The sequence below is a fragment of the Anneissia japonica genome, unplaced genomic scaffold, assembly GCF_011630105.1.
Source record: "Anneissia japonica isolate Jap-2015-1 unplaced genomic scaffold, ASM1163010v1 scaffold3474_len973312_cov172, whole genome shotgun sequence".
NCBI classification, from domain to species: domain Eukaryota; kingdom Metazoa; phylum Echinodermata; class Crinoidea; order Comatulida; family Comatulidae; genus Anneissia; species Anneissia japonica.
This window is the reverse complement of record NW_022747780.1, coordinates 751,654-765,993: the sequence shown is the minus strand read 5'-3', so window position 1 is coordinate 765,993 and position 14,340 is coordinate 751,654. Positions and strand designations below refer to the sequence as shown.

The 14,340-nt window shown below is 35.7% G+C and overlaps 1 protein-coding gene across 5 annotated transcripts in view; it reads right to left on the bottom strand.

Annotated features, from left to right (window-relative positions):
• Positions 1 to 274: 274 nt before the first annotated feature.
• Positions 275 to 14,340, bottom strand: part of LOC117120580 (myosin-10-like) — an 80,542-nt gene continuing 66,476 nt past the window's right edge. For all 5 annotated transcript variants that reach the window (XM_033265606.1, XM_033265609.1, XM_033265607.1 and 2 more), the window contains 18 exons: positions 13,695 to 13,850; positions 12,823 to 12,971; positions 12,108 to 12,252; positions 11,560 to 11,772; positions 10,894 to 11,100; positions 10,006 to 10,110; positions 9,372 to 9,524; positions 8,935 to 9,102; positions 7,862 to 8,029; positions 7,257 to 7,382; positions 6,609 to 6,821; positions 6,101 to 6,262; positions 5,575 to 5,703; positions 4,858 to 5,070; positions 4,483 to 4,691; positions 3,794 to 3,902; positions 3,167 to 3,339; positions 275 to 2,761 (listed from right to left, as the gene is read on the bottom strand). In XM_033265606.1, the coding sequence (XP_033121497.1) occupies positions 2,632 to 2,761; positions 3,167 to 3,339; positions 3,794 to 3,902; positions 4,483 to 4,691; positions 4,858 to 5,070; positions 5,575 to 5,703; positions 6,101 to 6,262; positions 6,609 to 6,821; positions 7,257 to 7,382; positions 7,862 to 8,029; positions 8,935 to 9,102; positions 9,372 to 9,524; positions 10,006 to 10,110; positions 10,894 to 11,100; positions 11,560 to 11,772; positions 12,108 to 12,252; positions 12,823 to 12,971; positions 13,695 to 13,850 (2,928 nt within the window). In that variant the 3' untranslated portion in view covers positions 275 to 2,631. The remainder of the gene's footprint in view (positions 2,762 to 3,166; positions 3,340 to 3,793; positions 3,903 to 4,482; positions 4,692 to 4,857; positions 5,071 to 5,574; positions 5,704 to 6,100; positions 6,263 to 6,608; positions 6,822 to 7,256; positions 7,383 to 7,861; positions 8,030 to 8,934; positions 9,103 to 9,371; positions 9,525 to 10,005; positions 10,111 to 10,893; positions 11,101 to 11,559; positions 11,773 to 12,107; positions 12,253 to 12,822; positions 12,972 to 13,694; positions 13,851 to 14,340) is intronic.

The following is a 14,340-nucleotide window of genomic DNA, read 5'->3' as shown; positions in this document are numbered from 1 at the left end:
AGGGGATGCGCAAGCCTCCCAAAAAAAAAAATACTTGCACCCCCAGTCGTTCCCTCCATAATCACGATCAAGTAGTTAAAAATCATCTCAAATCACCTTATATTGCCAGCATTGCCACACGCCTAATCATCGATCCCCCACTTCACATTTTCACCCACCCTAAAGGGGCCCCCATTTCCAGACTCCTAGATATGCATGCCACTGCTTTTTCAAAAATGATGAAAATTATGGATGTGGTCTTTAACAACAAATGACTCAAAATACTGTAATCACATTGGCATTTTCTTCTTAGCATTTTATTTATTAAGCTTTGTAAGATCTACTCTGTATGGAGTGATGGCCAATATTTAACATTCTGATCATTGTCCAACAAGTTTACAGACAAAACCAACATGAATAACATATTTAGTTTTAATGAATTATGCATGATATCTTAAGAATAATTCATAAGTATTATGATTGTAGATTCGTTTTGGATTCGTCTATTTTTACGTGAGCAATTATTGTTTTACAGGTCAATGAGTTTAAAATCGCCAGACCAAGATACTTAGCATCATGATATGAATAATCAACATTTTCATCTTTGCGTAAAAGGATAGGAGAACACTACAAATTGCAGTCTACAAACAGCTCACCAACTCAAACTTTAAAACAAAGTGCGAAAAATCCAAAAGAACCGCATCAAAATAAAGATACAAATAGCGCCCTCACAGTTTCAACAATAACAATCAAACTTGGCTGTTTGGTTTACAAAACGCCCTCAGTTTTCAATTTAATCTATTCACTTTTTTACATGCGCAAATTTCATTTATTTATACAGTTCTTAAGTAATGATCGTGTTTGGTTCATTCAATATGCTGCACTGTCCGTGTACCTTCCTTTGCTAATTAATATGCAATTGAAACAAAATGAGAAACACCTGTATTTTGGGATTTCCAAAATCCAAACAATGTGTTGAATCAACTACATTTTTTTTCCTGCAATACAACACATAGAATTCTATGCACCAACTGTTGAAAATGCAAGCAAAACAAATTATATAGAATACGTTGTCAAATACAAAAATTGTCAAATTAAAACTGTAGGTGGTGGCAGTGTTGCTAACCAAGCAGTTGTCAAGGAGGTATTACTAGAAAATTTTATGAGAATATCCAATAACGAGTATTAATATTACTACTATTATAACTCTCAAATGCTAAATAGTAATGTATTTTACATTATATTAATTAATTTTTGTTAATATATCATTTTTGTTAAACTATGTTAATTTGTTGCCATGGAGTTTCAATAAAAGGAACCATAATATTATGTAATAAACGGTTGATCAACTACGTAGCAAGTGCAGTATTCCATTGGAACATACAACTGCCTACCAACATAAAAAGTGCATTATTCTAAATCAAAAAATACAAGTCATCTTAATTAAACAACATACTTTTCTTTTCGAGAAATTTAATCAAAATTTTTGTCGACATCATTATTTCGGTTAGATTTATCTACATTATTATTGTAAGAAATACTGTACTACCAAAAGTTTGAAAACTAAAAATATGACTAAATCATTATTAATATTAATTTCATACCAAATTGATATCCAAAATATATAATATGCTATGTAGAAGTAAGTTAATCCCTGTCTTTGGCTATTGAATTTATGTAACACGATGGTTACATTGCTCGAGAATACCGTGAAACGTAATGGTAATAATTAAGACAATAAGGCTGACAGCAGCATTAAATGCAACCGAACAAAGAATAATCAATAACAATAATAATCAGATCATGGCTGGACTTCAAATATAATGCTACATTTATCAAAAAATTAAAAAAAAAATTGTATATATTCATTATTTTATTACATTTTTTTCCCCATTATGGTATTTTTGTCATTATTTACTTGAGAACGAGCATACACGGCGAACTATATTGTCTCTCTTTTGGTCAAACTTTGGTCATTGTACTGCAAGGAGAAAATGCTTATTTAATCTACAATACAAATGGCCTTTCATTTCACCTACTAATCCATCTATTTTTAATTTTTTTTTTTAACGGGGAAAAACTCATTTATGAAGTATATGCAAGTAAAAGCAATCTACTGCACTATCAGCATTAATAATGTAGGCATTATCTGCCTAAAAATTCATAGCAAAAATACAAGAAAACGAAGGTAACCTTTTTTTTTACCAATTACAATATGAAACCAGATCTGGTGCATAGAGAGACCAAGTGCTAATGACTTGAGATATCATGTCAAAGGTCAATGACATCATGTAACCTGGAATTATCACAGCATAACCTTTCACCTCAAAATGTAATCTACAATTTTTTTTTCAATATTCACCAGTTAAATGTTTCTCCCCCAATTGTTTGCATATGGTGATTGTTAGAACAACAGTTAATAGTAGTACATACAAGCTAAACCTAACAATACGATTTGCGAATGTTATCAGCGATCCACTGTATTAGAAGTCCCTATCGTAGACTTTTTAAAAACTTCTGCTTAATCAATACAAAAAATTGGTTTATTCAACCTAATTAATTACAAAATATTCTATTACTTGGATTGAAATTTCTTGCAATGAACTACAAAAAAATGGCGTCGGTTGAATTATTAGATAACCGAACGTTGGTTTAGTCCTCAATATCTGCGGTAGTTCCACCATCAACTTCGTTGCCAGAGCTGGCACTGTCCGCGGACTGCTTGTGACGGGAATATCCGCTGCGTGCGCTTCGACCGCTCAAACCACTGCTACCTCCAGATCTGTAAAGGAAAAAAATGTTGTGAACTTTAACTTTTTTGAATGTTTGTAAAACTGCTTTTTCTAAAGATCATCTAAATTAAAATTTGAGCCAGCATTTATTCTTCTTCAGTGTCTGTATAAATGCAATCTTAAGTTCGCAATAGGTGAATTTAAATGTATTTAGGTACAGGTAAAGGTAGGAGAATAACCCATAACTCGCAGCGTTATTGTGCTGAATTGCACCTTGGGTGAGGATGGGCTCAAACCAGCGCCAATGTTAAGGTTGTAGTTAGCGCGCTACTATTGTATATAATGAAAAGTATGTTTCCATTCTGTAAACTGCAAGTTGCCTACTGTCAGATATGAAAAGAATTTTTATATCAACAGTTAAATTATACAATTAAAATGTGATTTATTTATAGTACCTTAGACGGCTCTTGACTTGGTTAAGTTCTCTTGTTAGACTCTCATTCGACTCTACTTGTTCGTCCAAGTCTCGCTGCAGCTTGCGCTTGCTGGCGTTGACGCGCGACGTCTCCTCTTCAGCCTCGTCAAGTTGTCGTTTCAACATCTTAACGCGGTTTGTGGCTTTATCAACCTGACAGAAAATATTGATAACAAATCATTGGTACAGCATCTTGTAAAAAAACGCCAACATACAATTAACAATTATAAAAAACATAAATATAAAACTATTATTAAAATACATTCTGAAGGGTGTAACATAATTACATCAGGTATTACATTTCGTGTTTTTAATAAAAGAAATTGTTATGCGTGTGCAAGTGTTGTTTATTGTATATTTGGTGTAGACCTGTGACATATCATAGTCTTGAAATGGGAGGGGATAATGGGAGAGGGGACAAAGGTGAAGTGAGGGGAACAATCTCACAAAATAAGGTGATAAGAGGTGATTTTTATCCACTTAAGCATCATTATTTTGCTTCGACCATTTTCAAATGGGAAGACTGGTGGGGGGGGGGTGGCCCTCTTTGATTTTCCCAGTGCTTAAAAATGCTAGAAACCCTGATACAGATTTTGGTTGTATTTACCTGGTCCTTGTAGGAATCAGCATGGCGACGCTCCTCTTCTATGTTCAACGACTGCTCCTTCATCTTCTTCTCCGTCTTACGAGCGGTTCGTACAGCCAACTGGCGTTCTCTGTTATAGTGTGAAAATTATAAATAGCTTATAGGATTTCCATGATATCAAATGGGACATGTTTCCTCAAAAAAAAAAAAAAAAAAAAAGTCAGTCTAATGACAAAAGCCTGGAATAAATAAAAACTAAAAATATAACATCATCTCTATTTGCATGTAGTATTAAATTAAAACGTCATCTCATATAAAAATTATCAAATTAGTTACTTCAAAATTACTTCAGATTTTGTCATCAAAACCTGTAAATAATGGCCACGTATCTACCAAAGGAGATGGCTACTTCAACAGTAATAGTTCCAACCAGAAACACAAATTATTTGGCACTGATTAACAGACATTTTACTACAAACATTATTACGAGCCAAATGAATCCATACATGTCCATTACATGTACAATACATTGATAGGGACATTTTAAAATTCATTTTCTCATTCAAATGTTTAATTAGGTTAATCACTTACATAAATATATAAATTTGATTTTAGTATTTGAATATAAAAATTTTAATTTTTATTATTATTTTAGCTCATGACAGACAGTACATCCTTAAATTATGAATATGAAAATAGGATGTCATTACCTGGTCTCCACATCCAGCTGTTCTTCCAACTGTTGAACTTTGGTCTCCAATGACTGGATTTGCGACTTCATCTTCAATTTCATTGAGTTCTCCATCTCCGCAAGTTTGGCGCGTAGTTCTTTGTTCTGCCTCTCCAGCGTGGAGCGGTTGTTTTCGAGGTGGTGGTTGGAAGAACGTTCTGTTTCCAGTTCAGCGGTTAACTGGTCAACCTATAAAAATTATTTTCAATAAATCCGTTAAAATTAAGTTTAAATACAAATTTCTGAAACATGAAATAATGGTGGTTGTATGTATGTAATATAATGAATACTAAATGGTTAATAATAATGACATTAAAAACTAATAATCCAAAATATATACAAAATGCAAATTTACCTGTGTAAGAAGTTTGCGTTCCTTGTCGTAGAGAGCCTCTGCGGCATTTGTCTCGTCCTCCAACTCTTCCTCCAGTTGAGAAAGACGCTGCTCAAGTCGCTTCTTCTCGTCGGTCAGCGTCTGTACCTTGGAAGAGTTGCTGCCGAGTTCATCGGCAAGCTCATCCCGCTCGGACTCGGCATTGCGGCGGGCACGTTGGGCCAGGGCAAGTTCCTAATATAGGACGAAAGTGGATACTGTTAATCAACTGTTTGCTTTATACAAATAAGAGAGTTATAGTATGTCGTCTTGATAATTCTTAACATGTCTAATATTCTACGACATGTCTGTTCCTGACGCAGTCTTATGACAACGTATCACAAAGACTCAACACCACAGTAAATCGTGCAAGGCTGCATCATATGATGCTGAGTTGGCCTTAATGCAAATCCTGTCTCTAAACGTAATTTTATTACCTCTGTCAAGGAGGTTATATATTCACTGCTGTCTGTTAAGATTACGAAAAAACTAATGAATGGATCCTCATAAAATTTAGTGGAATGGTACATAATTATCAAAGAAAGACACCAATCAATTATCAGAAACAATGTGCCCTGAATACAAGGGCGATTCCATTATTTCATTGAGGGTATGCCGCAGTTTTGCCCATCATACACAGCCTGTGTATTTTTATTCAGGCACAGGTTGGAGGTATGCACTCGATTATGTTATAGTCACCTCTTGCAATTGTAAGTAGTCCGCCTCCAATCCCTTGAACTTCTTTTCGTGCTCCTTGGCGCTGGCCACTGCCTCTTCACGTCCTTGACGGCTTTCATCCAACTCGGCCAATAAATCCTTAGATTGAGCCTGAAAATAATCATTAATATTCATCACTAAAAATTAATATTCATCTTCATTTATTAATATGCATAAAGCTGGAGATGGCTTGGAGAAGTTGAAAAAAATTATGACAGTAGATGTAGGATATGCCTGGATGATAAAGATGATGTGAATCAAACATGAATATTAATCATTAATCATTATCATAGTATTCAAATTAAGTCATCTTGTAGCTTAAGTATTTAGCGAGCCTCACTTGTATTAAGCATAAATTTTCATGAGATTAGGCCACTGTGAAGGTGCAAAATAAAGACCAAGATTGAGATCGAGAATAATATTTCATTAATTTACTAAAAGTTTATAAAGCACCTTCTTATTAATATTATTAAGAATCCAATATTAATTCTTTCCTTTCGTTTTTTACCTGGAACTTTCGGAGTTGCTTGACGCTGTCTTCCTTGATTCGGTTGGCGTTCTCAACGACACCTTCCAACTCCTTAAGGTCTCCCTCAAGCTTTTTACGAGCAGACACAGCTGCGGTACGTTGGCGGCGCTCTTCCTCCAGCTCTGCTTCCATTTCTCGTAGCTGAGGTGAAATTGAAAGATAACTAAAGTGAATTGCTAATTAATATTACAAAAGAAAGCAATGTCATATAACATGATTTTTGATGTAGTGCGCAAAGTGAATAATCTCACTTTATAATCTTCAAATAATTTCATTAGGTTTCCATATAGTGATAGTTAGTGATAGTAAATTCATGAAATGAAACCAATAATTATGTATAAACACGTACACGTATAAATACGTATAAACCAATAAGTCCGTATACATTTATTGATTTTATTTCATGAACTGACCAATCTCTCACTTTATAAAGTATTGTTCATAATTATCAGACATCAAAATATCATACGCAACCCAAGCCACGTACCTGTCGGATGAGGCCACGGCGGCGCTCCTCAGCCTGTTCCTCCTTGGCTTGCAGGTCTCGATCGTACTGGGATTTAGCTGCTTGGAGGTTAACTTCAAGTCGTAGCTTAGCATCCTCGGTTGCTTGTAACTCATCCTCCAGCTCCTCCATCTGGGTTCTCATCTCCTCCATTTGGCTGTCCATTGAGCGTTTAGCTTTCTCCAGATCATGCACCTGCAAAAAACAAAAAAAAATATTTGGTTATCAGGGAACAAAAAAATATCTAGAGTCAACTCTAGCTCAGTTTAGAAACTTGCTTGCTTAATAAACGATTAACTAGCCATTAATAAATTAATTGCAGTACCAGGAAGATTGGCTTTGAATGGACCCTTTGCTAAGCCCCACCCCTTGGATACTGTTGCCAAGATCCCATATTCCTGGCCCTGTTTTGATTGGTCAGTTATTAAGTTTGATTGACACCCCGAAAATCTCTCTTAGGCACAAAGTGATTTGATGAGTCATCCCTGATCATTTCTGTCAGTTTAGAAAAAAGCATCAATTTTTATTTTTTGGGTGAAAAATGGATTTTCCGTGTATAACCTCACCCCAAAATTAGCATAATATTGTGTTGTGGGGTGTCACGGGTTCAACAGTAAATTTTCATCTTACATTTCTGCCGACATCGTCTTTGGAAGACATCAACTCGTCAATTTCTTGTCGTTGCACCTTGTAGTTCCTTTCAACATCCTCCAACTTATCCTGCAGTTCTTCCAACTCTCGGTTTAGACTCATTACCTGGCAGAGAAAAAATTAATTAAAATGGCTAGAATTTGCATCTACAATGCTCGAAACTTCTTATACTGAATTTCACAAAGTGGTTCACAGAGGCAACTTCAAATATATTTTATTATATTATATAAATAAAACAGGAACATGACAGAATAAAACATGAACAATTTTGAATATTAAATAATATAATGGTAAAATGACTGAAAAATTGCTTGTTTGAACATAGGAATCAATCAATAATAAAAGAAACGTTCCTTTCAGTTAAATGAAAAGATTCCTCCGGCTGGCATCGAGTCTGCAAACTTTTACTATTAAGGCAAGTACCATAGAACTAGACTAAAAGAACATGTGATATGCCTAAATAAGGTCATGGTGACATCACATCATGACCATATATAGGCACACTATGTTTATATATGGGCACTAAACAGTTTGTTTATACATCAAATCAAATGGAATTCAAGTGTCGAATTTAAGCTTCATACCTTTGTCTCTTTTTCACGAGCCTCCCTTTCAGCTTGCTCCTTCTCTTGCTGGATGCGGTCCTTCTGAGCACGTTCATCAGCAAGCATCGAGTCAAACTTCTTCTGGCGTTTCGTCAGCTCTATTTCCTTGGTGCGCATCTTATCCAAATCCAGGTTGATGTCATCCAACTAGTGTCAAAAAGAAAACAATGCAACGTGATAGTTACTAAATACCACACCAACATCTTAAAAGTTAATAACATGTTTTGTTCAGACCACCTTCAGTCTGAAGTTAAGTTATGACAATCGTAACATTTTACCTGTGCGTTACCGCTGACAAGTGTCCACACGATGCTTACCCAGGGCATAATATTAGGTATTTATCTTTTGGAAAAATTTGAGGTCAAAATACAGGTTGCAATTGCGTCTAAATGGCACTAATCTGAGTGTAGGCGTATGTGTACGCAGAAGCAGTATACGTACTAATGAAACTGGGAATAAATCATCTGTAGTAACGTTGAAGTATTGTTTAAAGGTTTGCATGGCGAAGTAATAATATGTATTAATGCTTGTGGTACCCCACGTAGATAATTGTGAAAAGAACTGTTGTTGGTTGAGAATGTCTTGACATTTCAACTAATTTGCTTCAATTGTCTTCATAATATCGGAAGTAACTTCTTCACAGGCTCTACCCAGGGCTTTAGACAAGTAAACTACTACTTCAAAGCTTACTACCGACTCGTCTGAACGTGGCTATTTTAACTACCATAGTTCCTTTTGGTAAAAGACCGCCCCTTTATTAACATAAAATTGAGCTGATTTTAGGGGATGGGCTTATAGTGGGGGAATGCGCTTTTAAATCAAAAGGCAATTTTTCAACAGTGCTTGGCTAATTCAAAGCCAACCTTTGAAAAGAAGGAATTTGCAAAATTCTGCTGAGCTACTCATTCATATCATACCCTGGGCTTTTGCCTGAGAAAAGGGTTGTATCTAAAATTAGGCGTAATGTATGGAGCGAGCTTATACCCGAAATAGACATACCCAAGTAACCATGGTATTATTATCATTATCATTATTATCATCAGCATCTTTACCTCTTCATGAAGCTTTCTCTTTGTCTTCTCAAGTTTGTCGTTGCTGGCTTGAAGTTCTTCAATCTCGGTGTGGAGTGCTTCCAACTCACGAACATGCTTCTTGCGTGCTTCCTCGGAGCTCTCAAGCGAGGAGGCATCATCGGCCTGCTTCTTCTTAGATTCAGCCAACTGAAGAAATTAATGACATAATTAATAGTAACGATTTAAAAAGAAAGTATACGTACCACGAATAGACTATACAAAACATGCATAAATAAACATCTAATAAAAAATGAATATACAGGCAAAAACGCATTAATTTTATAACATATTATTAGGAGTTACTACATTTAAATTGTTTCTTAAGTATTTTTTTTTTTTTTTTTCCAAATTTTAACTGACAAAATGTCTTTAAACACATGCCAACCTGAATAAAGGGAATGGTGTGAGGATTTTACCTGGTTTTGGATAGTGGTAAGTTGACGTTGGACGTTGACCTTAGCTTCCTCTTCTTCCTCTAGCTGGTCTTGCAATTGATCAAGCTTCTCCTGGGCTTGTCGGAGTTTGGTGTTTAGTGCTAGTTTCTGTCTAGTCTCCTCGTTCAAAGATTCCTGGGAAAAAAAAATAAATAACAGATCTTGATAAAAGGTCAAAGGTGAAAATGTTCATGTAAGTCTAACCAAAAATAGTAATCAGTATAACACGTCATTTATGGCAAAACATCAGTCGTATTAAATCTCCTGACACAAACACCATCGGAATAGCATTGGAATATCCACTGCTATTGCTGGGATTGGATTCAACACTAGTCACTTGGTGCTCTAATGGTTAAGACATCAGGCTAGTTATCTGGAGGTTGTGGGTTCGATTCCTACCCAAATCACTTGCAAGATATATTTTTTTTCGCAAGCACTTGGGAACGTGCTAAGCAATCAGTATGATAAAATATCAGGCAGGGCGAAACATCATTCCTATTAAAATGCCTGACGCAAATGCCATCTGTGCACTAACTGAAATAGTTAGGCTTATAATTGCAAAATGTCATTATATATATATGTAATTTATACTTCTTAGAAAAAGAACGCTACAAACCTGAGTCTCAGCGAGTTGGGCAACTAGTGAGCTGGATGACTTGCTTGCATGTGATGCTTTGGTCTCGCTCTCCTCAAGAGCAGTAACTGTGTTCTCCACTTCAGCCTATGGTAAGCAACGATGATAAATTGAAAATATACGTTATTACGATGTACTTCATACTAATTAATACAACTAAAGGCATGGATAAATGAAATACCAAAATTATTTATGGTATAATAATAAAACCAAATTTATAAAGCACTTTATTGATCACAGACCCATCTAGGAGCTTTATTTTAAGTCTTAAATTATGGTGGAAAATTATTCCCTGCCAGGACATCAACCTGATATTTCTGATTCAAAGTTCCAGGTGTCAAGATTTACAAATCACTTAAATAAATATTTAGGGTAAGAAACTATCCCCAACCGAACACCATCCCAGCATTTCTGAATCTAGGTTTTGGGGCCTGGATTATATGAACCCAAGGGTACTCTGATTAGTTTCAGAGTATATGCAATGCTTCAAAAAAAAATTTTTTGAGTAATTAAATTGAAGGGAACCATTGAGGCCCTGTAGATGAGCCATATCTTCATTGTAAATAGTCGCACACAAAGGCCTTGACAAGTTTCCACAGAAGAAGCAGAATTTATGGAGACAACTTTTGGGAATCCCTTCTGTGCCTGTGACCTGTCTGTGTTTCTTTCATTAAATTGATCATATACCCAAGTTTATATTGAGATGTGACTATATATGGGCATGATGATGCAAATTACACCCAAATATGGGCATATCACATTATTTTGTCACATATAATTTGTTAGTGTGGCCTAACCTTTAGGTGCAAAACTAATAAATAAATCTGAAATCAAGAAAAAAAATGTACATTTCTTGAAAAGTAAACATACCTGCAGCTTGGCCGACTTTTCTTGGAACTCATTTTTGCTTCGCTCCATCTCCGACAAGCGTACGTTGAGCTCGGAAAGTTGTGCTTCGAGATTCTTGCGCTTTCTTTCCGATTCCTGTTTGGCTTGAATCGATGCCTTCAGCTCATTCTGTGTTTCGTGGTGAGCATTATCCAAGGCATTCTTATTCTTTTCCAGACTGGTCTTTGTCTAGAGTGGTTAAAAAATAATATCCATAAATTAGCATCTCATTATACTGTATATGTTTAAATACATGTCTACTTGTTTTTGGATCAGTGTTAGTTAAGATCTTCTTTGTCTAGAGTGGCCAAAGAAACAACTTAATGGTTAAAAAATAATATCCATAAATTAGCATCTCATTATACTATATATGTTTAAATACATGTCTACTTGTTTTTGGATCAGTGTTAGTTAAGGTCTTTCCTTACATATTCAGTTAGCAGCAAAATGAATTTGCATAAATTGGCATTTTAATTACCATTTTGATTTAAATACATAAGTAGTTGCCTGTGGGCCTCCCCCTGTTTGTTAAGTTCATCCTTATTTATCATAAACATATATACACAATTGATGTTTATGCTGTTAAAGTAGCAATTCTTAATGTTATTATAAAACTGAATAAATTAACATCTCATTATTTTAGTGTACCTTCTTGAGAGCATCAAGTTGTTCGTTGAGCTCTTCTGTAGCGTGGTGGTGCTTCTGTCGCATTTCGCTGACCTGCTGGTTATGTTTGGCAGTCTCATCCTCAATTTGTTTGCGCAGGTGCGTTAGTTCATTCTCCCTCTTGTTCTGGAGGTCCTGCTGGGCGGCAGTGGTGTCCTGCGAATCCAGAAGCTCGGACTTCAAGGCCTCCAATTCCTATAAAGATATATATATCACCGTTGGCATCAGATCTCAAAAAACTGGTAAATATTTGTGAACAATTTGCTATGGAACATGACATTCTTTATTCTGCCCCAAAAGTCGTAAACTTTGTGGGAATCCAAAGACAATTTATTGACAGTGAGTTAGCTTATTCATTGTAAGTCTGTTACAATAACAGTGCTCTAACAAGTAAAAATAGGCTGATTTCAATGAATCGAAACTGTACAAAGCCTAGAGAGAAATTTTGTTTCAAGGTGAGACAAAAAAAGGCAAATTAGTTACTAGAACGAGTTTACCAGTGAATATAGAAAAAACTCTTAAGCACATACCTCACCAAGATCTTTCTTCTGTTTGTCCACTTTGGTGCGTTGTTCTTTCTCTGCCTCAAGATCCTCCTGTATTTCCTTTACTTGCGAGCGCAGATCACGGTTCTCTTTCAGTGCGGCATTTTTCAGAGAAATTTCCTCATCAATTCTGATTGAAGGAATTTAAAAAGTGTAAAACTTAAAACACAAAGAAAAAAAATTTGACAGTGTTTTCATGTTGTTGCTCAGATGATAAGTGTCATCTTGAAGAGTAATGAGGAAAAACCAAGGGCAGGAGATGGAAAGAAACCTGGTGCAGGCTATCAGCAATAGCATTCACCAGAATGTACAAGTCACCATTGACTACCCAGACGTACATGGCAACAAGCGCCCTCCCGATTCTCAATCTTTACGTCTGGATAGAATGCGTAGGATGTTGTGGCATTGAATGTACTAGATTTGTGCGCAAAACAAGTAGCAAGCAACTAGGTATACTCCCCAGACAGCAGAGAAAGTGCTGGTTTTCCATTGTATGTTATCAAGTGACCAGGTGTAATAACGCTCTCCGCCATTGATCATTCTTTGAAACTGATGATAGATAAATATTTTGGTATTATTATTATAAAATTAATATAAATATAATTCACTAACTGAAAACTCTGCATATAATGCTAAAGTAGTACTAAGCAATTAAACTTGCGTAATGCAATTTACGGTAATGTACGGTCGCAATACTTACTTGGCCAATGCTATGTTCAGTTCTTCTTCACGTTTGGCGAGCTGAGCACGAAGTTCATCAATCTGTTGCTGCAGTTCAGCAATTTGGTCCCGAAGGTCACTAGATTCAGCATCCAACTTTCGCTTGCTTCGTTCTACATCTTGGCGACCCTAAAAACAGAACAAAAAAAAAATAATACCAATACAACCTTAAAAACTCTAGAAGATTAGGAATATTAAATAATACTTAAAAGAGGCCTAAAATGGAATTGTTTTCACCAATTAATATGGAAAGAACCTTTCTAGAAAGTATAGCAAATTTTAAAACAGACCAACTAAATGGGTATTTGGATGGATTTATTTGGTGTAAACGCCACAGATAACCCACGAAAGTCTGAAGAAGACTTATTTTGAGTGGGGTCCTTTTGGTAGCGATTGGACAGTACACTGGGAGACAATCCCATACTCTTTTCCGAAGAGTGTACATTCTTTATGGGCCATAATGCACACAGGAGCAATGTCTTAAACATCTCATCCGAAAGACGGTGCGCTATCGTAACTGGCATTTCAGCCCTCCAGCTGAAACAAAAGTAGAGCGGTGATGGTAATATAACTGGGGACATATTGATTACTACGGTTCAGCGCACACACAGCGGCTACACCAGTTTAACCGGCTGTAAAATCAAATTTTATTATAGCAAAAGTCTATATTATCATGGGTATCATATGACATTATCACGCCCACATATGGATATAAGACATCATCATGCCCTTATATAGGCAAATCCAAAAAACATTTGGCTCATAAAACTTGATAGTGTGGAGTGTAGAGTTTCAGTCAGTTTCGATCAAAGTCGGCACATTTTATCACCTACAGATCTGCAAAAAAATTACCTTTTCTTCCTGCCGAAGCTTCTGTTCCACTTCACTGATCATTGACTCGTATTTTGTCTTCAGTTTTCCTAGACCTTTGTTCTTTTCTTCTTCCTCTGCTAAGGTCATTGAGAGGTCACCCATACGTTCGTCCATAGATTTCTTTTCTTTTACAAGCTAATTATTAAAAAAAGGATTTTTATTTGTATTAAATTTTAATTTTAATAAATTCATGAAAACAAAAGAAATAATGGAGTGGTAATTCTATGTTTTATTCTGATTTTATATCTATATTATACTTTTGTGATGTTGAAACCAAATAAAAAACAAACAAATAGTAGGGATAATAACAAATAATTGAACAAAGCTAACATACAGCAGTTTAAAAAATAATGAGCCTTTCCCCATTAACAACTAACAAATGAGAACTTTCTATTCGACAGGTTGGGACGCACGGAATATGCGCACAAACACAAACACGATCCACACTCAGTCACGCTCTTATGCTGGGGTGGTAATATTTTAGGGGGCTACCGGCAAATCTGAGAGGATGATCGGTTTGTTTTTGCGGCGGGTACATTCAGTCTACTACAATGACTGACAATTAAGTTTGAGGAGGTGTTGAATGACGTTAAGTCATCCCCTCTATCCTGTGCTCAACAAAAGC